We start from the raw sequence: 26,006 nt of genomic DNA, 5'->3' as shown, positions 1-26,006 counted from the left end.
TTTTGCCATCTTTCAGAAAAAAATCAGAACTAAGTTGTACGTTGGCTAGTGCTATTGGAGCACCTCAAATGTCAATTCTCTTATGAGTCCAACACTTCAGATGCTGCGAAAAGTTTAATTCAGCAGAGAACTTGTGAAAAATTCTAGACTAGAGATTTATCCCCTCTCCTACCTGACATCGGTTATTTTCATTATCGTTGAAATATTCCCTGTAACTTTTTCTTTCAGCTCGACAAATTTGGCAAGCTCGGCGCGAAAGATAAAAAAGAAAAAGCGTCGATGAAACAGTACCATGGCTCCAGTTCGGACAGCGCAGCGGCGGGGCTTAACGGCGGGCTCGAGATGTCACCGCAAATGGACAACTTGACCACGGAGGAGATAAATGAGAAATTTGACCAAATGTTGGTAAGTTTCATTTGTGTCGTTTAATGTCAGCATGAAGATGGATTTTGGAAATTTGAGCTTTGTATTATAGCATCCCTCGCTCATCAAACGCAGATTGGTCATGTTTTATTCAACGACCAAATTTATTATATCCTACTTGATGATAGAATATTCAAACCAACTTCTACCACTGGCTAGTCCCTATTGATAAGAAAAAAATGCATAAAATAAATTACCATAATAAAATGTCTCTCAAGTATACTTTATACAAGCATACTGTAATGATATCAATCAATGTCATTTGCACGTATGCTATTAGATAATCGAACTTCAGGGATTCGATTTGAAATATCACTGGGACTATCTTTAATAGCATTATGAACCAATTCTTGTCTATTACTCCATTGGGAGCATGATCCCTGTAATTATGACTACAGCACTTGGATTGCGCTTTTCTGTATTCTAATATCACTATAAACCTACTGTATGGTAGCAGCAGCGTAGTACAGACCTTCTAATATCAATCTAATGAATTAATTTAATAAATTCATTAGAAATTCATTAGATTGCTTTTACGATTAAATATTTCTACTGGCCTAGATATTGATAACATTTTTCCGTATACAGAAATTAACTCTTAAATGGTAGTTGTCGAAAAAAATGGCTGGAAATCCAACTTATTTAAAATCAGACTTCGGAGGATTTTTCTTGGTCACAATAGGACTTACGCAGGGTTTAGTGTATAGTACCAGTTTCATCGTTGATCGAGAAAGCTCTCTGGAAGGAAATTCGTATTTTCAATCGGAGACATTAAATTTTTTTTTTACAGTTTGCATATATGTATGCGTCATCTTAATTCACAATGGTTCAAATATTAGTTCATTTTAATCAAGGCTTACTCAATACCGGTTATCTGTGGTTATGATTTCTAATTCACAGTTGTGAATTGTATATGGTCTGTAAGCGATGATTGAGTATGTGCGATATAGGCCTACATACTACCGACTCTCAATTTGATGAATCTAATCAAAATATCAGTATGTTCATAAAAAAATAGGTTACATGACACATAGTTAGTTAGGCATTAGGGTTAAACAAGCGAGAGCCAGCTCTTTTATGAAAAATATGATTCAGACTTATAGAATTCATATAGGCCTAGGTGAATGATGGTTTGCTTGTCTAGAAGTTTGGCCTATCCCTGATAGCAAAAATTCATAAAGACTAGTAGTGTTAATGAATTTTTGCTGATAGTCATGGTTATACATGTACTCATGTGGGATAGTTTTCAATCATTGCCTAATAGATATCATCTCAGAGTTGTTGTATATCAACTTTGATAAGATTTCCTTCTATTTTGAATTTAAGGCAATGCCAAAATGTCTTACATTTGATAACAAACTTTATGAAAACACTTTGTTGATGGTATTGATAATTGGCACTTACTTTGAATACGCCTACATTGCCTGTTCTAGGTTGGTGATGTGTAACTTTGGGGTATGGAAAATTTATAATCCGTGGGTATTGAAAAGGTATGGCGAACTTATGGAAAATGAAATTGGGAAACCTGTAAGAACCCTGTGTAAGGAGTTCAACCTATTGATGCACCTCAGAAAGCAATAAGTATCAAAGTGAAGTGGCATATTTAAGTTGTTGAACCTATGCAATAATTTGCTATATCGATGACAGGTGGTGTTCAACAGACTGTCAAATATTATATATATTCAGTTTAAAAATAAATACTGTATTCATTATTAGCTCAGACCTACTTTACCCCTATAGTACAACTTAGCGTGTAAACAGTTGAATCGATGAAAATAAACCTTTTTACAGAATTACTTTGGTCAAAATCCAATCCATTCCTGTGGAAAGATTGAAGGGGTATATATGCAGGGGGTTAATGTAATTTGGAACTGGGTCCAGCAGAGTCAAATAAACCTATTACTGATTTGGAAAGGCGTTCATATTCATATCAAACCCATAGCAGTGGAGACGTATCCAGAATCAAATCCAACCCATATCTAAGTCAAGATGATACACAATATCCGTGTAAGATGAATAATTAAGAGAAATCCCACAATGAATCAGCGAAAGATGTTAAATTTCAGTAGTAGATGAGAATGTATTTAGAGCGATGTTTCATCTAAAGCCTATTAGCCATCATCAGTACGCCTGATGATGGCTAGTAGTATTTAGCCGAAAAGCTGCTCTAAATATATTCTTGTCTACTACTGAAATTTAACTCTTTTCTGATTTATTGTGGCATTTCTCTCGATTTCCAACCCATATCTGTCCACGGAAATAGACTGTGTAGGATTCGGAGTAAAATCCCTCGCTCAAACACCTCATCGGGGCTCGTTTTCTAATTTCAGGACGATATGAATTTGACCGAGGAAAAGAAAGGTCCGTTGAGAAGTAAATCGAAAGAGGAGAAAAAGCGTATGCTTTCGCTGCAGTATAAAGGCTCGAAACTGGTAAGATCCTAGAGATCGGAGACTTATTTGCGGCCGAGTGCTCTGACAATAAACGCTGCCCGAATGTGATTTTATTGCTTTGCCAGTAATGAAATCGGACCCTTGAGATTGCGGCTTGATCAAACAATCCTATGATATGTATTTTTCTATTCGTCTATATAAAGCTCATAAGCAGCTGTGTTTTATTGGAAAAATGGAACTCGTGGTCATGAAATATTCATCAAAATAGTTTTGGATTTTTTTTTTCAAGCTCGTATTTGAAAAAAGATTATAGTTTTGGTGAAATTATTCATACACGGTTTCAAATTAATGCTTAAAGGGTATGCTGGGTGGCCACAAATCTGGAAGACTCAGGGAATCAGAAAAATCAGGGAAATCTCAGGAAATTTGACCAAAAACCTGGAATTCGGGTAATTGGCCAGGGGTTTCTTCATCAGTACGTGATTCAATGAAAAATGAATGAATTATAGCATTTACAACCTAGACATTTCTCTGATTCATTCAGGGAATTTTGTGTAATCACATGGAAAAATCGGGGAGAAGTCAGGGGATTTGTAAATGGGCGGCAAAATGGCAACCCTGGTATTGATCCAGAACCTGAAATAAGGGTAATGCCACTTAGACAAGTCACGCCATTAAAGCCTAGCGCACATCGACACTTCGATTGGAGACAACTAGTTGCAAGGTAGTTTTCGGCGCATGAGAGGAACTGGCTGGATACGATCAGTTGCTTGAATGTGTCGATGTGAGCGAGCTTACGATTGGTAAGCGTCTATCTATCTCCAGTTCCAGCCAGTTGCCCATGTTCTACTTTTGAGCAACTGGTTGTACTCAATCGCAGTCATATCCGTCGATGTGTGCGCTCTGGATTTCGACGATCGACACGCACCATGCAGTTGCTGCAACTGACTGACCGGTTGTAACTAGATTTCGATGTGCGCAGGGTTATCGTTCGGTAGCAACTACCGGTAGTTGTCTCCAATCGCAGTGTCGATGTGCGCTAGGCTTAATGATTGATGTTCTCACTCTCTCTGTGGTAAAATTGACCAACTTTCTGTAAATATTTGGGACCAAAATGCATAGATATACTGAAAAGAATTAGTGCTCTTATTAAAGAAACAGTACCGGTGTTCTGCAATGCTGAAATATCTCTTTATATATAGTATTAACCAGTTGCACTTCACTTTTCTGAAAATTTTGAAAAATATCGTATTTCATCAATATTATAGAACACGACATCATCGTTGGGTCCGAAGAGATTTGCGATAGATTTGAATCATCCGAGCATAGATACGCAAACTCGTAGACAGCTATTAGAATCATTAAAAGTGTCTCTCAAAAATAACCCAGTCAGGTAAGTGAATAATCTGAGAGCCTCGGCTGACTGAATACGTCAATTAATGAAAATCGAGATTGCTAAAGTAAAATCCAAGTTATGGTTATAGTTTTAAGCAAAACATACGAGTTTGAAAACTTGGTTCCATCCGAGTTGAATGAAATATGTCCCAATTAGTGAAGCTTTACTTCATATCGGAAATGTTCAGTTCGCTGTAATTATTTGTAAATGCGCTGACTGTTTTCTTTTTCGTTTTTCAGCTGGGTAACTGATTTCGGTTTGACGGGATTAAATGCAATAATAAAAAATCTTCAAGAATGCCATTCGATGTAAGTAAACTGCAAGTTTATGGAACGAATTTCAATTGAAGTTCTTATGACTGACTGTAGTTCATCCAGATATCTAGGCGTTGGACATTTTCGAAGATTTGGTGATACAATATCTCAAGTTTTGTTTCATAGTTTTCTATACAATAATCAAAGGCTTTGCTTCAAGATGTGGTTTAATTCATCCTCTGTGAACAACTTCGACGCTCCATCTACAAAGCCAGCCCTTAATTTTTGACGTCTTTATTTTCAGGGGTGATTCCAAAGGTGTTCATGAATGTCTCCTGTGTTTGAAAGCATTTGCAAACAATAAGGTTGGATTTCAGTATACTTTACACATCAGTCAATATCGATTACACTTAAATCACGTTTAAAAGAATTTTTGTCACTATTTTGCGGCTATTCTATTTCAGTACGGTTTAACTGCTGTAATCAAACATCATGAAGCCATCACGATTGTGGCTCTTACTATCGACAAGGCTGAACCTTTAAACACTATGGAAGCTGTTGAATTCCTAAGTCCCCTCTGTCTGGTCAAAGAAACTGAGTTCGACGGGTAAGAGTTGTGCGTGTTAAATGAAACTACTGGCGATGCTGAATTAGTGCAACATGGAATATACCCTTCATGATGGGTACCGGTATATTCCATGTTGTACTGATTTCAATGACCCGAATTACTAGCTCAAGGAAACATTCTGACTATATAATTGAAAAAAAATTCCACAATTTTTTATTTTGAAACCACAACGTTTCGGCTGTTGACTAACAGCCCTGATCAGGTGGTATACTTCCACCTGATGATGGCTGTTAGTCAACAGCCGAAGCATTGTGGTTTCAAAATAATAAAATTTATCATATAAGATTCGAATTCTTCAATTATCTACAGTGTACACCAATTAGAGTGTTTATTCGACTACATTTTTGACTCTATTTTTCATTTTAAGTTTGGGATTTTCATTTTACGTGTGGAATTTTCTATATTATCATCACAACACGGACATAATGTTTCATCAATTGTTGTGTGTCTGTTGTATATTAGACTCCAGTATCAAATATTAACGGCAAACTATGTACGGTTTTGCTCCTGTTTCATGCGGTGATGATTTTTTTTCTTGCAGGCATGGAAAGGTATTGGAAGGACTGACTATATGCGCGGAGATGAGAAATCAAAAAAATCGCTTCCAACCGATTATTGATGGTTTGAAGGGTAAAACTCTAGCAGTCAGGGTACGTATCATCTGCAAACTTCAGAGTAGCCAACTGATCCGTAGGGCTAGGTTTTATAGATTGGTATTAATAATTTAAGCCCGATTTCAATTGAGTTAATCCAAGGGTTAAAAATGAGACTAGTCTATAAAACTGGCCCTAGGAGTTTACAGTCTTAGAGATTAAGTATCCATTGTGAATATTATTTTACTGTTTCATTTCAGACTGCCTGTTTAGTCTTAATCAATTCAATAATCAACACACCGGAAGAACTCGACTTCCGAATTCATTTACGAAATGAATTTGTCAGAACCGGACTACGTGATCATTTAGAGGTATGTATTCCAATCAGTTTTGATAATCAACGAAAAACAGATTACCGGTAGAAATCATTTATCGTGTAGCGCAATTTGACGTTTTTTAGGAACTCGAGCAAGATCAAACAGATATGGTCAAATTGCATTACGAAGTCTTCCAAGAATGGAGGGAGAAAGATATGGACGAGTTTCATGATCGATATGAAGACATCAAACAAGAATTAGGGTAAGATCGAGAAAAAATATATTACGAGATTCGAGTTGATTGGTCTTTTCGACATCTCAATGAGTGAAATTCCTGCGCCGGGGAACGTTTCCTGTTGTCTGGTCTCATTCGTTCGATGCGATCTTGATTTCAGGGATCCGCTGGAATGCTTTCAGTTGATACAGAACACAGTATCAAACACGGACGCCGAAACTTACTTTCTATCGATATTACAACATTTACTCACTATCAGAGATGACAACGAAGTCAGGTTAGAAGAATTTCGAATCTCGTGCATATCGGAAGCGAGACCTCTGGGTTCTGTTGAAACTGTCAGTTGATGTTGCCGGCATTTTTTCAGGTCAGCTTATTTTCAACTAATAGAAGAATGCGTTACTCAAATAGTATTACATCGAAGCGGTCTCGATCCCGATTACAAATATCAACGGTATAAATTTGCAATGGATATCGAGCCTCTCATAGGTACTGTATACATTTTCATTTATTCAATAGACATTGAGTCAAACTATTGGGCCTCCTGCAGAGTGCAAGGGATATTTTCCATTTTTAAAGGCTAACCATCTTTAGAGGAGCTTTTTGAATCAGTCTGTAGATTTTTTACTTATTGTTGTGTCATTCAGCTAATCTTGGTGAAATTGCCGAGAAAAAGAGTACCAAAGAAAACGAAGAACTACAGAAAAAATACGAAGATGCGCTCACGGACAAACAGGAAGCCGAAGCTAAAATATCGACCTTCGAAGAAAAGATTAAACAATTAGAGGAAGAGAAGAAAGACCGAGATGCTAAGGTTTGTAAATATACCGTGAATATTCGAAATCTTGATACATATATGATGTTTATTCACTTGTAAAATTTTCTAACAAAATGACATCAAATGCTTGTTTTCATGCTTACTTCTGAAACTAGGCAGCCAAAAAGTGCAAAAGACATTTTGTAGATGAGGTCGTAGTGCCTCATCTTCAATCTTTTCTTAGCGCACCCCCTATTGGTAAAACTGTTTTCATGCAGGTAATCTAAGCATGATTTTGTCTGAATTTGGTTTGATGACAGATATTGTACAAGATGAATTTGCTTCTCATCAGATCTATTGTTTTGAACTAGAAACTGTTTACTTTTCTACTTTTTCAAAACCGCATCAATTGTAACATAGTTTTCAAAAGTGTTACTAGATGACACCACCTTCCAAATGTCAGTACATTAAGGCACATCTATGATAGTGATACATCTATGCAAGAAAAGTCTTTTCACACCTAGATGTTTTCTAATCTATTAAAGTAACCCAGCTCACTGGAATATTTCAGTTATATCAGAAGGGTTCTCATCTGAGCTGGGAGGATAAGGGTTAGGTGCGGGCAGCACTACAAAGGCCGACCCGTCGTGAGGTTAAATGAATAATCCAATAGGGTTAGTCTTGGGAAACCAAGATCCAAGCAACATAAAGCCAAAACAAACAAACAGGTCAACCAATTGATATGTCCAATTTCAACAACCATATTTCAGTTTTGCATTGATGATTATTCTATCCAAGATGACAATTATTAAAGCTCCTATTTCACTTATGTTTCATCATTTTCAGACACTATATATGATAATTGTTTCTGAATTTTCAGGATAAGGCGGATATTAGTGCTGCTGTCTCATCTGTAATATCCCGTCCCCCTCCACCACCACCACCACCCCCTCCACTACCAGGCGGTGGACCACCCCCACCACCTCCTCCCCCTCCACCACCTTTACCCGGTGGTGCAGGCCCACCGCCACCACCTCCCCCACCCCCAATGCCTGGTGGTGGCCCGCCTCCTCCTCCCCCACCCCCGATGCCCGGTGGTGGACCACCACCCCCTCCACCGCCACCAGGATTCCCTCGAGCACCCGCTGCGCCGACTCCACCTTCTTCAAAATTGCCATATGGTATGAAGGCGAAGGCTAGTTTTAAACCTGAGGTGCAACTGAAACGAGCAAACTGGAATAAGGTATGAATTCTCGACAAATCATGCGTTAATTTGATCACTTTTTCATCACATCTTATTTTATATTACTACAACTCTTACAGATCAATGTGAAGATGTTGGAAAAGGATTCGTTCTGGGTGAAACTAAACGAAGATGAGCTGGCTAAACCAGATATTCTGCAGGGTTTGACGGAAAACTTTGCGACAAAGGTTTTCAGTGAGTGTCAGCGACTAATTGTCATAATGATATTCTAGAATAAGACTACATATGTTAAAATGCTCCATGGTTTGAGCAAACTCAATATTGGCTATAAATATACATATACAATATACTCAGAACTGAACTACAAATTGTTTTGTCATTCTGATTGTCAAACTGCTCTGAAAATAGTTACGGTAGCTGATGAAACCATCTTTCAGAATATTCATCCAACGATTTGCTTTGTCGCAACTCACAGGTGTATCATATGCTTTTGCTTAACCCATAAAAGTATAATTCATTATCAAACACTAAAAGATACTACTCTATATACAACATTTATATCTATTCTTATTAAAAATAGTATGCCTATACCGATGTTAATGGTTAACATGAATTTTATTTGTTCTAACAGCATGTGACTCCCAGGATGGCGGTTAGTATGTTCATAGTGAAATGACGATCATGAATCTAGTTGTTGTCACGATTGAGGTTGGGAGGCTGGCTTATGAATAATGATTTGTCTCTCAACAATCATTGATCTAATAGACCAGTTTTGTAATTAGACAAATTAGTTTTACGTCTCAGTGATAGCTAGGGGTAATCTAAAGATAGTTCCTGTGTGTTGACTTGATCTGTCGTTTTCATTGATCTCAAATGTTAGTGATTTTGTTGATAAATTTTCATGGAAAATCTCTTGCTTTTTAATCGTTTGAAATGATGATTTTATCGAACTGCATTTTGAGCATTTGATGTTGGCATTTGCCTCGTTGCTGTTAAAACCCTTCTTGAAAATTCATCAGATCTCAATTTATCAGTCATCAAATGAGTTTTAAGTTGACTTGATCAACTGAGTTCCGGTAAACTGCTGTGAATGTGTAGAAGCATGTATAGTGCCGAGATGTTACTTCCCATATTTGTGCAGCTAACGTCTAGGTAGTAATCGAGACATTTTATGAATAAACGTTTAACAGTTTCATTTCTGGGAAGTTTTTCTGGCTTCTGTACTCAATGTATCGATTCAGATGTTGTCTCAGTGTATTTAAACATACTAAACAATATGCATTCAATTACTTACGGTAATACCTTTATTTGTACGTATGTAGTTTGCATGGAAGGTAAATATGTATGTATATATCTTTGCATTCATCCCATTTTCCCCTCTAGCTGCTAGCCTTTCTTCCCAAATACCATCAGCCTATTTCCCAAGGCTGCTAGCTATGTTGTAAGATGCTTATGCCACGACTAGTTTATTGCGTGCTTCATTCGGAAGAATTACCTGTTCTTGCTAATGACCATCATTTTGATTGTCTTAATGTTAAAGATATTTTACGTGCTATTTTCCTTTTACGTATAGGGTATGTTGCTAGTAGTTTTACACATATTTGCATTCTGTTTTCTGTAGTCTAATGAAAAACTATAGTCTCTACTGTATAGACCGCTGTTCATTAGAATATGTGCATGATATGCTCTTTCTAATGACTCTATATTGCTGTCGGAAATTTTCTTCATCATTTGGTTGTATGTTTTTGCAGAGAAAAGTCCTGTGGATGGAGTTGATTCGGCTGCCAAACCCGCCAAGAAAGGCAAAGAGTTGAAAGTTCTCGATCCTAAATCGGGGCAAAACTTATGTAAGTGAAACAAACGACCTAAATCTATCGAATCAAACTCTTTTGGTTCACAGTGAAACATGTCCAAATTTTTTTTATTCCAGCAATTCTGTTGGGCTCAGTCAAAGTGCCATATCCGGAGATAAAACGTCGTATTTTAGAAATCGACGAGGACAAGTTATCGACGGCCATGTTGGAACAGTTGATTAAATTCATGCCGGAGCCGTCTGTTATGAAACAAATATCGGAAATACGCGAGGCATATGATAATCTGTCTGAACCTGAACAGTTCTGTCTTACGGTAAGTTGTCATTCTTCGAACTTTTTTCACACCAATGACCGGCAGATCCATGGTGCCTCACATTGGTCGCCTCTGAAATAGTGAAAAATCTCAGAAAACTTTTGAAATGTTTTAAGAGGCTAAGTTTACTGAGTAAACTTCTGAGTGTGTATATATAGACATTAACCCAGCTTAGGCTGTTTCCTTCCATCTAAGATGTCTGTCATAGTAAGTTGATTATTTTGTCCCTTTGCCCTTACATTTATTCCTGAAAACGTATGTACTCATTAGTTTTTGAAAAAGAGGCCGTAACCCTGTAAATACCTCTTGGGTTATGTGTGAAGATTATTTAAGATTGCCGATGTAAAGTTTAAAGTTCATGTAACCAAAATGGTAAGCATTTCGATTTCTTATTCACAGAAAATAAATCTTGCTTTCAGATGGCTGGTATAAAACGTATTGGACCACGACTGAATAATATGCTATTCAAGATGAGATTCCCTGAAATGATAGCCGATATAAAACCGGTAAGAATTCGAATTTTCAACGTACAAAATTGAAGTACATCGTGATTACTAATGCCTATTTAAACTTTGCTTGAGAGGACATCAGTCTGTTGTGTATTTATCGTCTATTTCAACTTTTCCAGCTCAGTCAGTTTCAGTAGTATATACCCGATATAGGTCTTAAAAGGACCAGTATAGACGGGCAGTTGATGTAAAATATTGATTATCAATGTTACGCAATATTGATAAATGAAGGATTGCCAAAAAAGTCTTCATTGAATAGGGTTGCTTCATAGAAAAGAGACACCAGTCCCTATTCTCTTTGCAACCTTATTCAAGAAAAGACTTTTTGGTAATCCTTCAATACATTGTAAAATGGATTAAAAATCAATATTTTAGTTCAGCTGCCCATTTGAGCTGGTCCTATTAAAATATATCAGATATTCTTACTAAAACTGATTGAGCTAGGCCGACCGACAACCTCTGAAGCAAAGTTCAAATACCGGTAGTCATTATTAGTGAATTATTTGTTTTTACACCCATCCTCTCTTTGTTCCGAACAGGATATCGTCTCGGCGACGGCAGCTTTTGAAGAGATTAAGCAGAGCGGAAAGTTTTCGAAGGTGCTAGAATTGATTTTGTTATTCGGAAACTACATGAACGCTGGCTCGAGGAACGCTCAGTCGATCGGGTTCGAAATCAGTTTCCTGACGAAGGTACGACACGCAGGATGTTACGCGAGAGTCTTCACTACGTTTAAACGTGCATCAATATACATGTGTAAAACAAAGATCTATGTCAATTGCCTGAAAAAAATTTATCGGATGCAATTCTGTTGAACAAGTTTGTTCTGTTGTGCATGTCGATTCTGAAATGCACTAAGATATTTAGTTCGCGTTGTTGATATTGATTTTATATCAGTTTCCTTCGTGTACAAGTTCTCTTAATGTCTAACACAGCATAACAAGAGGAAATGTATATTCGCTACTTCTGAAATTGTTTGTTCTATCAAGAATCAAGAAAAATCATATAAGCTATTATCGAATGGAATGCATAGGAACGATTTGAATTCGAGGTTTTTGAGTTTATTAAAATGTTTCTTTCGAAATTTCTTCGATGATTTTTTAGTTGACGAATACTAAATCTCAGGACAACAAAACAACGCTTCTACATTATCTCGCTCAAGTGGTTGAACACAATTATCCCGACTGTCTGGCTTTCCCGGAGGATTTCACCCATTTGGCGAAAGCAGTGCGAGGTATTGAAAAAAATGTAACAAGAAGCAATAAAGCCCACTTAGTCTGCATAATTTGGTATTTAAGGGAATTCATCTATAACAATGATATAGGATTCATAAAGATTGGTTTCAAATGATCTAGATGAAGGGGGTTTGAATTACATCACATAATTGAATGAAATTTGTTAGAGCAAACACTGGTTGATTTGCGCCCATTTTTTAGATCCAGCTAATAAATCGATGTCGTATGTCTTGTTTCCAGTATCTGAAGAAACGCTGTCGAAAAACTTGAAAGGCATGGAAAAATCGCTGAAAAATATGGAATTGGATGTCAAGAATTTCAAGAAGCAAGGCGATAACGATAGATTTGAAGAAGTGATGAAAATATCCTTTTATTCGGGTGCATATCAGAGTTACAGAATGATAGAGATTTCATAGATTTCAATGGGATAAATTAAGTTTACATGGGGCCCGCTTCGCTAATGACTTAATGCTTCCTTTACGTTGCATTAATACTGTATCATCATATAGAATTGTGTAGCTTAACTTACAGGGGCCAGTTGCTCAAAAGTTGGTTAGAGATAATCGGCGGATAGATGGCATAGTAACAATGAACTTTGAATTGTCACTATGGCAACTATCCACTGGTTAACTCTGACCAACTTTTGAGCAACTGGTCTCTGGAGCTTAAGGATGTCATCAGAGGAAACCCCAGTTAGTGAACGAGTCTAGAGAACTAGATGAAAGCTCCTTTAAGTCCAGCTTTATTATCCAGTGAAAATAAGTCTAAATGGTTCCACTGTATCATTGTGACTAATGGAACTTTCAGGTCAATCATTGACAGAGCCCGCTATAGTTTTATTTTCCAGTTCATACTGGTAATAGATACTACAAAGAGAAACCAGTGAAAATCAATACTCCAAGATTTCTCACTTGTTTTTTCTGATGCATACCAGAGATGTATCATTCTCATAATGCATTAGACCGACCGAAAACGTTTTTACGTTTCCTTGACATATCGTTCAACGATTTCGTCAATCAGTCAAAAGAACAGTATGGAGTGCTCGAGTCGATGCACAAACAAATGTCGAAGCTCTTCAAAGACATGGCCAAATATTACGCATTTGATCCGAAGAAATACTCGATGGAAGAGTTCTTTAATGATATCAATGTTTTCAAAGACAATTTCCAGGTAAGAATTGTTATTGGTTATTTCTGACTTATATTCATAGATATGAGATCAAGTCAGTTATATATATTTCATAAGCAATTATGCAGGCTTATACTCATGCGTTGTTAAGCAATGATCTTAGTCTTGAAGCGGTTAATAGTTCATAGTACTCAAGTTTCAGAGACCCCCAACATACTACCTACGAAATACTTTGTGAGTGAAACGTTATCAAAGCATTTCTTTGATGACAATAAAATCTAACACAAGTGAAATTTATTGAGGCTTTTAACACATTGGCTGCCAGCTACATATTCTTTGTACTTTCGGTTCTGTCACCGGTGCTGTCGATGAATAATATTTGTAGCTGATTCATCCTATTTACAGTTAGATATTTGCACCGGGAAATGACACAGTTCCTGATTGGCTGACAATGTGATCAAACTGTCTCAATCAGACTGGTCAATTTTGACCAAAGGCTGACTATGTACGTAACAGCTCCCATGCCAACCTACAAGTATTTAGATGTGTATTTGCAATTGGGGGCAACACCGTATTATCAAGCTGGCAGCGAACGTGCGAGGCTTACTTTTAAGCATTGGCACTAATTACTGAGACGGAATGAGTTTGTTCTTCGTTGCTGTTCGATCGTTTGTCGTTCCTCGACTTGTTTCCCTTCACGAGGCCGCACCTCGCGCAACAGCAGCACAGCAACCGCACGAAATTCTCACGGAACATCGCGTTCGTGCCCGCGTACAAAATCGGGTTCAACGCCGAATTGAAGTACAACAACATATTCAGAAATTCGTAGAGAAAGTTCAAATTGAGATTATCGATGAGAGTGCCGTCGATCGACAGGGCGAATGTGAATACCGAATACGGCGTCCAGCAGATGACGAACGCGCAAACTAAAACCGACAGATTCCTGGCGGCGCGTCGATCACGTTTTAGAATCGCCGATATCTGTTTGTCTTTTTGTTGCTGGGCGATGTTATTTTGATTACCGCCAGCGGCGTTGATCACAGACGGGGACGCCTTCGGCTGATGAGGTGTAATCTTCTGGCGCGAACGACGACGTATGCTGCGATAGATCAAAATGTTCAACACGAAAATCGTCGTAAACGGCAGGAGGAATTCGAAAACGGACATGACCAGCGTGTAGGAGACGTTGTCGTAGAATTCGACGTCGCAATCGTCGGACGGAACGATGCTGCTGCCGCGTATCACGTCCCACAACGTGATCGCCGGCACGTACAACAACACCAGCAGTATCCACAGCGCGAGCAGACGCAATTTCGCTTTACGTTTCGTCTGACGGATGTTGTAATGAGCGCCCTCCGTGATCAGTAAATAACGATCGTAGCTGATGAGCGTCAGCGTCAACGACGAACCGGCGCAGGCCAAATAGTCGAATACGAGCCACGTTTTGCAAAGCGGTTTTCCGAACGGCCACGTCTGGTCTAACAGCAAGTAGATCAGATTGAACAGATTGCTGTTCAGTCCGATCGTGAAGTCGAACACCGCCAGATTTATGATGTAGATGTTGGGAGTAATTTGTAGTCGTTTGTCTCGTACGTAGCTTATGATGGTGAATACGTTGCCGATGATTGTGATCGTCGACGTCGTTCCGAACACGATCCCCAATCCGATTTTCGTCGGGTAATTGAAACTGATTCCGGGGCTCGACGCGGCTGTCGTGTTTACGTGTGGCGCTGTAGTCGACGCTAAAGCCGTCATTACTACGCCTGAAAATATACCGAGAATGTTTTAGACAGAAACAAAAATATACAAAATGAATCTTACCTGGGATAAGTATTGTACTACAGTTGACGCCATTTGAGGCAGATTCAATGTATTGGGATATTTGGTAAACATTTTTTTCTGACCCTCGGATATCATAACCATATTATGAGTTGAACTACTGTAATCGATAACAGTAAAACTGTGTTGTTTTTGTTGACGCAGCTAGAAGATTCTACCAGATTCGCATGGAAATCAATGAATTATTAAAAAAACTATGAATACTTCGATAAGAAAGTTAAGCTACGCCTAAACTATCAATAGATACTCTCTACGCTGAGCATATCTGTTAATATCATCTAGTGGTTTTAAGCAATAATTTATGACTTAAATTGAATGTATGAAATATATCTATTCCTCATGTGTTGTCGCAGGATTGCTTCGTCGTAACCTGTAGCTTACAGCCGTACCTCCACAGTCGTTTAATCGCTTGTGGGCTTTCTGATTGAATCTCACCCATGAGATAATTCGAAACATCTATCAAGTGTTTGTCCTGACCTATCTCTGGCAGGATTAAAGTTTATCTCTCACGCCGCATGCTCGGTCGTATGACAAATACAGATGATGATAGCATTTCAACGGATAGTTGCGTGTTGTTTTGATACATGAAACCACGACGGGTTTTCGATGTTGACTTTAGATCGCTTTTCGTGATGATTATTGTTTACTCACGACTGTCCTCTCCTTGCCAGGAGAAGTTGATATTGGAACAACATGTGTTCACTTCAATCTTCAATGATTTGGCGTGTAAGCGATATTTCGAATTCGATATTTGGACGTGGTTTCTAGCGGTTACGGTGAAAGCATTTATTGTTCTCTGCGAGATATCATTAAGTGGTTGTGGAAATAGACGGTCAATATTATACACCATGTTTTTGCCATTTTGGTTATTCCTAGTCTGATTTCCAGGGGTATTGGAAGTCGTTCAAAGAGTGTCTTTTAGTTTCAGTAAGTGGTCTGAAATGACCCTTAAATGTTCATGGCATTCAGTTAGCTCCTCTGACCTGCGGCAGTCAGCATTGACTAGTTTATTGGTTCATTTTTGTACTGTCTGTGTCTGTCTGTCGTGTCTGTCTGAGTTTTTTTCCATATTATGCAATCAAACTATTGCTTTTATTCAGTGAAATTTCTCTCGAACGAAAAATGGAAGCACTATTTTATTGAGTCTGCAGCAATCGTGTTAATATTTCTATCATTACATGCAAATTAGACGATATAGACGTAGAGTATTGCGTGTAAATGTTTGAGAAACACTCTAATGTTTTCAGTCTCGTGGATAGGATACGGGTTTGTGACAATGGTGAATGACGGTAAAAGCCTTCAATTTCCTATGATCAACTACGCCGTTTTTCATAGCGTTGAGGTCAGAGCTAAAGTATACCGGTATTCAACCTTTCCAGAGCAACCAAAGCTCATTGGCCAAGATCACACCAGTGTTTTTGCATACTGCCTGACTCCCTCACTTCAAAAATCCAACAAGAAACATCCGTAAGGCCTGTATTTTTACTTCGGTAACTAATGTCATGAAGCTACCGGTGTTTGCTGTTGATACTGGTTGAGACCACAACCATACAATCTTGTGGTAGATCTATCGTCTTGAGACATGTGCATGATTGCACAAGCTATTTTAGCCTGACCAAAATTGGACCAGGCCCGAGCCAAATTTTAGCACGGGTCAAATTATAGCGAATTGCAACTGGTTCCGGAAGTGACTCACTTCACTTTGTTTCAGCATTTAGTATTGAGTCAGTGGTTTTTGTATGAATGTGCTCTCTTATTAGGCACGGGCCAAATTTGACTCGGATCTGATCCGGGCCAAATCGTCTCCGTGTGACCATGGCTACCGGGTTCGGCCTGAACCATGTCCTGGGAGCTCGGATTATTCTTACAAGGGTTGTTCTTACGAGAAAATCTTCTTGTTTTGAAAATGAGAGCGATTCTAAATGCTTATAGGTCTTGCTGTAGATGATGTTGTATTAAATTCCTAAAATGTTTGTATTTTGCAGCACGCCGTCGACGATAACGTACGGAAACGTGAAACGGAAGAGAAAATTCGTCGAGCTCGCGAAGCTAAAGAGAAAGCCGACTTGGCTCGAAAACAAAAACAACAAGGCAAAATCGCCGATCTCACTGCTGGTAGGTTTTCCACTAGAATGTCAACACTATACTAGAACAGCCACTGACTGCAAAAACTCGGGGAATCAGAGAAATCTAGAAAAAATCTAGAAAAAGTCAGGGATAACTCAGGGAATTTGACAAATTTTACCAAAAAACCTGGAAAACTCAGAGAATTTGGATAATGCTATTGATCACACACATTTTTTTTAAAAATCAATACATGATTCATGAAATTGAATAAATTATAACATTTTAAAGAATGAATTTTCTCTTGATTAATTTAGGGACTTTTGAATCGTAATGTGGAAAATTCAGATTAAAATCAAGGAATATGTAAATGGGTGGAAATTGCACCATGTATTCAAAGATTCCTACATGGTATCGAGTGCATAATTTCGACCGAAATTCATTATATCACATTTTTGTCTAAATTTCAGAGGGTGACCAAGAGGGTGTCATGGACAACCTATTGGCTGCGTTGAAAACTGGTTCGGCTTTCAGCGTGAACCGTGAAAAGAAAGAGACACGTCGCCGTACTCCGAGAGCCACTGGAGGTAAGACAGTGTTTATCGTATTACAATTTTACATAAAACCATCAATGAAGCTATATGTACTCCAAAGGCAAACAATCTAATTTCAATGGCATAGATTTTAGCGAGGAAGAGCTGTTTTGTAACTGAATTAGCTATAAGTATTATAGGCTAGTAACCTGGAAAACCTGGAAGACTCAGGGAATCAGAAAAAAGATCAGGGAAAATTTGGGGACTTTGGCAAATTTTACCAGAAAACCTGGAAAATTCAAGGAATTTGGATAGCCTAATGCTATTGACTGTGTGTTCCTTTATCAGTATGTGATTCAATGAAAAAAGAATGATTGAAACATTTTAAAACTAGAAATTTCTCTCATTCACTCGGAATTTTGTGTAATAACATGGAAAAAAAACAGGAGAAACTCACGGGATTTGTAAATGGGGGGAGAGAGAGAGCGGCGGCTATGTTGTATTGATTACGCTATTTTGAGTAATGATATTCGTTGATTTGTTTTTCTTCAAGTGGGAATCTTCAAATTTCATTCATCAACTCGAGAGTCATCAGCGTGAATAGAACCGAGCCGCGAGTGAGACATGTAAAATATTGTTGTCGATTGCACGAATTGTCAGTTTTCACCTTGAGTTTCGATGTTTTTAGTTCACTAGACATATGTGTGAATGTCGACATCGATATCGAAAGATACTTATTTTCGAACAATTGAGAATTCAAGTAGTTTTAGTTAGAGCTGAAAGGAATCTTCAGCGCGCGATATGTCTGAATTTGATAGCGTGCATGCAGTATGCAGTGTGTTTAATGTTTTATAGGTTAATCCAAGCAGTTTTTGTTGCATATGAAATTTACCATTTAGGCACAATTTTTGATGTGTTTTGCTGTACATGTGATCAGTTCATGCATCTACAGCAGGGGCGGATCTAGGGTCTAATTCTGGGTGCACCCCCAAAATAGGCCACAAAATGAAAATGGCACCCGGAAAGAAAGCTCATCGCAAAACAATTCATGTTTGGTGATTTTTTGGTATCAGCTAAATACTTACGGTATACTTGTACGGTGAAATTTCAGGGCAAATTGACATTTTTAGGCCTTCCCCTCGGATCCGCCCTTTGCAGTATGTACAGTAGACTCGGTTTTACCGCGAATCTCACGGAACTGATAGAAGTAACCGGGGCAGAATTCCAGGGCAGTCTGAACAGGGATGGTTGTTACCGCGATGGATTTCAGTTAAAAAATGTGTTATATATTGTCTGGGGCACGCAATAGTTCGAGGCAATCGACTCCCACGTAAACGGAGTCTACTGTACGTATCAGAAAACTTGAAAACATGATGTAGTGCTCCACTCTATGAATGGAATCGGTTCGTGGAGATTGCGATTCGTTTCCTTTTCTGTCACTACCACTAGCGCACTAATTATTGCTTGCGGATAACCGAGCTAGCACTAGTCGTCGAAATTTACGCGTATCGACTTTTTAATGTCAAGTTCCGCAAGAGTACATGACTAACAAACAAAATTTGAATTGGCCAATTATTTCAATTAGTTCATACATTCAATTTGAAGTTGTTTACGGGAGTGAATTTCTTTCAATGATTTTTTCGATAATCTAGGACTAGCAATGATTGAGTTCATGCCACTCATGATGCGGATGTATTTCATGCCTCATAATTTCATTTTTTTGCGCCGTGCCAGGTTTTTTTTTACATAAAAGGAGTTGATTAGCCGTAAAATGTTTTCAATCCATCTCTAAACGGCTCTTATGACTTATATTTCAACAGCAGGAGACCCACTGAGTAAAAAGCCCTTGAAACAGTTTTGAATTTGCCTGATGTTTCAATGGTTTTACGTTGATGCAGCAATAGTTAGTTTGAATTCCAACATATCGGTTGATGCTATAGTAACTCGATCAAAGTTTTGCTGAAAATAATCCCGATTTCCTGTCCTGTCCTGATTAAAATTCAGTAGTGGATATTCGAACTGATGAGTGTAATAGATACTGCGCTTTAATCAAATATTCTAATGATTCGCTTTTTAGGTCTTATGAATTCATACCCGGACCAACCAACTAATCAGGAATGATATTAACCATAATACTAAGTACAGCTTGAATACAGTTTTAGATGTTTAAGGTCATAACTAAACATACCTTTACAACATATCCTCAGATATTATTCTAAACTGGCATTCCGAAAGTGGTTCAATAGATAGTTGACCTTCTATTTGGCTAGAGCAAATACGGTATATTTTGACCGGTAGCCAATAACTGAAGTGTTGTAACTTAAATCCCAGAGGGCTATTACATTCACTTATCATCCATCGTCGTCGATCCATTTGTCCAGTTATTTTACCCTTTCCGTGCTGACTAATTAATACCCTATAGTGCTTGAGAAATGTGAAAATTTGGGAAAATTCCACCCTAGTGTATTGAATAACGGGAATAGCACTATAATGCGTCTACACCCCGGCGCGGTGTATCATTAGTTACTAATATTTCAGTATGTTTGACAGGTGCTGCCATCTTTCAAGAGAGATAATTACTAATTACTAATTCAATCAATACACCGCAGCGCGGTGTACTAGCAAAATCCATCACCGATTTATACACCGCACTGCGGTGTAGACGCACTGAAAGGGTTAAGGAACTTTTGTAAACGTTTCAATGGATTTTCTTGATATTTGGCTCATACATGTATTTTCCCTATCTGCAGCGCAAAACCTATCTCGCCCAGATTCAAGATGGCCGACTGACAGCGATTGTTTTTCAATTCAAATCAGCACTTTTACGCATTTTTGAAGTCTCAAGGGAAATTTTGAAAGCCCTGATGCTCACCAGAGGGGCCGTGTTATATATTGAAATTGTTAGGTTGTCAAGCATTTCGTTCCCTGGACCCCTAGTTAATGATGTTTGCCATGAACATGACTGTAGTCACAAGTGTGCACAGTTCTATTTTTCTAAATTCGTATATTCTTTTGAAACGAGATCCCGTTCGCATTTGTGAAACGTAATATCGAGCACAGCCTGCAAGCAATTGGATATGATTCCAATAATTCTAACCTATGCCATGTTGTTACACGTTCACTCACACGTTGCATGTACTAAAAACACGAAACCAACATTTTGTATAAATCTGCCGGTTTTATGTAGTGCGTTAAAATACCTACATAGGGTGCTGATAAGATATGGCGGTATAACGAATTTGGTGGTATAATGAATTTGGTCGATGCCGCATGACCCTTCCATGATCAAAAAGGTCAAACTAGTCTATCTGATCAAATATCTGCGAAGCTTTAGGTATATTTGTTCAGAGGTTTCACTGTGAATTTTGTCAGACATTACAGCACTATTTTAGAAAATCCTAGAGTTCAATTCGAATGATTTAGATTCGTCTTTTTACGCCTATATCACTGCGTTTACGAAATCAATTCATGTACAACCGACAGCCGTGCTTTTACTACCGCCGAGAAACAATATTATATTGACATTGTTCCTGAGATTGAGGAAGCAAGTCTGATAAGGTTAAAAACGAAAGTTTTTCATATGAATTTGTTTTACTAGTTTGTGTGAATCAGTGGCAGATGGTAGCGGGTGGCGTGAAAACTGGCGTTAATCACATACATAATCGCATGTCTTTTTGCCAGCATCAGCTAAAAATCAGGGATACGATGGGAAATATGTTGAGATTACTAGATCACGCGTAAAATCAACCAGTTTCTGTCTATGTCGTATGTATTTGACTGTAAACTGATTGGATTCTTGATGGATCGAGTCAGGGGAAACAACGTGCATGTCAGGGAAAAATCGGGGAACATCGCGTCAAATAAATGATGCCACCCTGTTAACTCTTCTCTTTTTCATATTTTACAGCCGAGCGACGGGCGCAACTGACGCGGTCGCGATCTCGACAGAACATCCATCAGACGCAAGGGCCGGAGGTCGTTCGAGAGATCAACTTCGACGACGATCCGACAGCGCCGACGAATATCACGCCCGCGCGACCGAAACAAGACAACAATAACCGTTCATCGGAGTCATCGGACGCGGAGGCATTACTCGCGCGATTGAGAGCGTTATAGCGATCTACGTGATGTTCGGTTTTAGAGCTACAAACAATACAGATTGCTCCGATTTTTAAGTCGTCGATATTTGTATTGCAGAGATTGAATAGATTCGGCAGCATTTTGTAAATCGCCTTCGAACGCATTTTGTCATCCATATTTTTAGCGTCTAGTCCAGAATGGGTTAGAATCATGAGACCGGTCTTTGTGATCTTTTCACTTAGATCGGTAGTCGGACCAAAATGAGCAAGCAAAAAAATTATTTTTCTAATGCCGTCTGGATACGCCCCTGTTCTGATTCCAATTTGTCTGTACAAACTTATCGGATAAAAGCAATAGAACCATTTTTCCTGTGGAAATGGATTTTCACGTCTGTTCCTGCTGTTTATCGTTGCAGTGGAAGCAGTGCCATCGGCAAATGCTCAACATAAATCAATTTTTCGAATTTTGTCGGTGTTGCGTGTTGTCAGAAAGTTTTATCGTTAAAATCGTCAAACTTTGTTAAGTCTTGTAGGACTTTTTAATAATGTAGTAGCTAACTGAATTAATTTTTAATGTCACGTTTCATTTTCTATAAAACGCCTGCTTAAACCCCAGCTGTTAATCAAGAACTCTCTTCGATTAAACTTCTTTTCCATGTTTGTTTTTCAATGTCCTTTGAAACTGTTTAATTTCGTTTTTGAATATTTTTGAGATACGTTTTGATTCGAAATTTTCTTTTCAATTTTACCATCGGTAAAAACATTTCATCATTGATGTTTTCATGGTCCGTAATATTTGCCGAGATGTATAGATTCACTATCTGTTTACTTATCTGAATCGTTTAAGTAAGAAAATCTTCGAAACAATGAAGATTAGAATCGATTTTTACGCAAAGCAATGTTATATTATTTTGAAGTAGTCAAAAATATGGTCTAAATCGTAGTGCTAATTTTGCTGGTATTCTCTTTTTAATTGTAACATAATTTCCTCTTACCTTTTACAGAGTCTCTTTTCTGTGCTATTTACGTACTCTGTTGAACCGTACGCTTAGAAGTATCTTCAGGCGTATTTTCAGTAACTGCTCTTCTCTCAATCTATCTTTGCTCCAATTATGAAAGATCGCAAGCCTTCTATTCCGGGGTGTGACTTTGCCTAGTTATCGGGTAATGTTGCATTGCTCTTATAAATGTCAGGTAACTATTAGTGAACCTTCTCCATTCTTCCTCGGCTTGTCTCCTTGACATGATATATTCAACAACTCATTGTTGAAAAAAGTTTTTCTTACTATTCGTAAGAGGAAGTCGTAGGTTTTCGTTTGTTTTTCGATACATGGCGATCTTCTCCGTACGGTCTACTGTTTTTAAATCCGATTTTTTGGAGTAGAAAAAAATTATGCCCTTTGAAATGAATTCGTCTTCGGTTTTGCGCACCTGCGCGGCATAATCTGCAGTTGGTGATGACAAGCAACTTAAAATGTGTGTCGCACGGATTAAGCGAGTTTTCAGGCTGAAATATCGAAAGCGCTGGATATTTCTACCAGCGAGGAAGGAGAAACTATCGTCGTTGAAGTAGTGCGCGTTATTGATCTAATCGTTTAATAGCAGTTTAAACAGACGCGAATCTGTCAACTTCATACGACGACAGACATGGATCCGATACAAAAAAAAAACGTAGGACGGTTATTAATTTTCGGCCATGTGTTGTGTGAATATCGCGTAGCGCCAACTGTCTTTTACAATGAATTCGTATTGATGTGGATGTGATGGATATTGATGACTGTAGGTTTGAGATCAACCAGTTTTCTGGATCAATCAGTATGATGTGGATGTATTCAGTGTTCTCCACAACAGGTTTTTGAGGGGCTGCCAGCCTGTTAAATTTTGCATTCACCCCAGAATCAGCCACCCTTTGTAAGATATCTTCTACACCTACCAGAGTGGATGTGAATATTCTATCAATACTGATCATTGCTTTGAAATAAAATGAGCTGATGTAGAAAATAGAAGATGCAAAATTAAGCTTGAATTTTCTGTATTTTTTGGTGGATCAAAGGCCAAGATCAAAGATGTCATAATGCTGCCTCTTTAAAATTACATAATTGTTAGGGATGAATTAGTCATCAGACCTCAAAAGAAAGTAAAGCTCATCGGTGTTGACACGTTCATCCTGGAACAGTTGTCATATGGCGCCAAGTTTCCTGCAGATATCAGTACCTATTTAGCTTACTCTGCTGTATGATAGATACGTAAAGCACTTAGACATTTCGCACCATATTTCCGATAGCCCGGATCCGCCCTATTAATGGGTCTTAATAAGCTACAGAGGGTGTTCAATACGTATGACTATTCAACGACTCCACGTCAAACCAACTGCTGATTGAGTGATTTTCTTTTGTATGTCTACGCGGAATATCTAAGATATTTTTTAGCTCCATCAGTTCATGAACATGAATACGCTGTAAGTCTGTATACAGTGTTCATTTTGATGTACCCGGTATGAAGGATTTGTTTACAGCATATGGTGAAGAGTACTTGAATTTGAAGAGTTTGGAACATGTATGTTCTCATATATTTGCATGTGTTTAATCTGTTCGAATGTGAACGATTGTGTTCTCTCATGGTGACGTGAAGCAACAAAAATTGTTGTATAAAATGATCACGATGGCGTGTTGTGGGCAGTCGTTGAGCTTTCGGTTGCATAGTATTGGGTCCAGTTTCACGAAAAAGTTTAACTCAAATTTTTGGTGCAATCACCATCGGTTAATTCATGTTTTCAATGAGGACAACAATTGTAACTTAACTGATTTATGCTCAAACGTTTTCATGAAACCGGACCCTGCTGTAGTTATTACGAACATTTCGAGTAAAGATAATGCCTTGATAATTCTACTGCTCCATCTGCTGTCAATTAATTTGTATGTATTATGTGTGAACTCTGAAACTAATCTATAATTGTTTTAGACTTCACCGATGTAATAAATCATGTCGTAGGGTTGGTATAGTGGGGGGGGCCATCTTTTCTTGACTGGCGTCTTGAAAGCGTATCTCAAGAGTATGTTCTATACTAGTAGTATTTTTGTAATTCCTGTTATACATAGAAAACGTGAGTCTAGTTTTTGAATTGTTCTTATATACAATCTAATGATATTCTGTATACGTAACAAATTTGTATGATTTTCTGTACATTTGTGTCCAAAAGTTAACTGCGTATCGTTGAAAAAAATATAAACTGATGTTGGATGCAGCATTTTAGTGGCAGTTGTAATGTTTATGTATGAATTCAAAGATCTTTCAAATACACTTACCTTTGATGATGATAATTCCTTTATTCGAATTAATGTAGTAGTCTCCCTTTAGTAATTTCACTTCACCATTCCACCAAAGTCGTTTATTGATCGTGGCTTATTGTCTCGATGAACGAAATTGAATTCTAACTAATCAAGTTACAATGACTACGGTATGTGTGTTCTTCCTGCTGATTTCAATAAAATACTGGCAAATATTGAATTTGTGTCATGAGTATGATTTCTATCCTATGTATTGCAGAGACATCTCTCCTAAGCAGGGAATCATCGAGTGTTCTTGTTACCAGCGTATACGTTTTAATCGTAATTAGAATAATAGTTAGATTTTTTATAGTCGGGTTGGTTGCTTGAATTAGAGGATAAAATGGAGAGTCCAGGGTCAATGAACTCTGATTCAGGCTCGTGCTTTTGGGAAGCTTATGAATATATTCACTTCTTTTCTACCATGAAGGTGACATGCAAATAATGTATAAGAACACAAAATACGTGCTTACACAAAATACGTGTTGTTATAGAAGGCATCTATATTTCCAGGTTATACATTGATATTAAGTTTGTGTATCAAAGGCAAATGTGTATACTTTATGTGTATGTTAAGACGTTTCTTGTTAAGGGAACAAATGCAAGTTCAATGCTGAATAAATTTGTGATTACAATACAGACAACTTCTTCTTTAAATGTTTTATTAGTATACGATATCGGAAAGCTTTTCCTGTCTTTAGACCGTGCAAATTTTGTAGAGGAGATTAATATTGATAGATTTTAACACTAATTGTGCTTATGTGTTGCATGCGGTAAGGTACTGCAGTTATGCTCATCGTAGTGGATTTTTCACGCACTTATATGAAGTTGAACAGACCATTGGCAATCAACTGTTGAGTTGGTTCATGTAAGTGTTAGAAAATCCGCTAACGATGAGCATAGCACAGCACCTCATGGTGTAGTGAGGCAGCCCATTGATTGCCTGATCTAACCCTTTTAGGAGTC

General features: G+C 38.0%; 1 protein-coding gene across 2 annotated transcripts in view; it reads left to right on the top strand.

Annotated features, from left to right (window-relative positions):
• The window catches only part of LOC141906372 (protein diaphanous homolog 2-like), a 28,281-nt gene extending 2,606 nt beyond the window's left edge, over nucleotides 1-25,675 (top strand). Inside the window, exons 3-27 of one of the 2 annotated variants that reach the window (XM_074795625.1) lie at nucleotides 229-405; nucleotides 2,754-2,855; nucleotides 4,085-4,209; nucleotides 4,452-4,520; nucleotides 4,771-4,831; nucleotides 4,931-5,073; nucleotides 5,636-5,744; nucleotides 5,948-6,058; nucleotides 6,148-6,266; nucleotides 6,400-6,516; nucleotides 6,607-6,728; nucleotides 6,887-7,053; nucleotides 7,877-8,239; nucleotides 8,320-8,434; nucleotides 8,832-8,852; nucleotides 9,952-10,047; nucleotides 10,131-10,327; nucleotides 10,747-10,833; nucleotides 11,376-11,528; nucleotides 11,941-12,070; nucleotides 12,312-12,433; nucleotides 13,077-13,241; nucleotides 17,024-17,153; nucleotides 17,573-17,689; nucleotides 21,543-25,675. In XM_074795625.1, coding sequence (XP_074651726.1) covers nucleotides 229-405; nucleotides 2,754-2,855; nucleotides 4,085-4,209; nucleotides 4,452-4,520; nucleotides 4,771-4,831; nucleotides 4,931-5,073; nucleotides 5,636-5,744; nucleotides 5,948-6,058; nucleotides 6,148-6,266; nucleotides 6,400-6,516; nucleotides 6,607-6,728; nucleotides 6,887-7,053; nucleotides 7,877-8,239; nucleotides 8,320-8,434; nucleotides 8,832-8,852; nucleotides 9,952-10,047; nucleotides 10,131-10,327; nucleotides 10,747-10,833; nucleotides 11,376-11,528; nucleotides 11,941-12,070; nucleotides 12,312-12,433; nucleotides 13,077-13,241; nucleotides 17,024-17,153; nucleotides 17,573-17,689; nucleotides 21,543-21,751 — 3,327 coding nt within the window. In that variant the 3' untranslated portion in view covers nucleotides 21,752-25,675. The remainder of the gene's footprint in view (nucleotides 1-228; nucleotides 406-2,753; nucleotides 2,856-4,084; nucleotides 4,210-4,451; nucleotides 4,521-4,770; nucleotides 4,832-4,930; nucleotides 5,074-5,635; nucleotides 5,745-5,947; nucleotides 6,059-6,147; nucleotides 6,267-6,399; nucleotides 6,517-6,606; nucleotides 6,729-6,886; nucleotides 7,054-7,876; nucleotides 8,240-8,319; nucleotides 8,435-8,831; nucleotides 8,853-9,951; nucleotides 10,048-10,130; nucleotides 10,328-10,746; nucleotides 10,834-11,375; nucleotides 11,529-11,940; nucleotides 12,071-12,311; nucleotides 12,434-13,076; nucleotides 13,242-17,023; nucleotides 17,154-17,572; nucleotides 17,690-21,542) is intronic. The other variant, XM_074795626.1, reaches the window with a different exon arrangement.
• Nucleotides 25,676-26,006: the final 331 nt, after the last annotated feature.

This window comes from Tubulanus polymorphus, chromosome 5 (assembly GCF_964204645.1).
Source record: "Tubulanus polymorphus chromosome 5, tnTubPoly1.2, whole genome shotgun sequence".
NCBI lineage: Eukaryota > Metazoa > Nemertea > Palaeonemertea > Tubulaniformes > Tubulanidae > Tubulanus > Tubulanus polymorphus.
The sequence above is the reverse complement of the archived record's forward strand: the minus strand, read 5'-3'. Positions and strand labels throughout refer to the sequence as shown.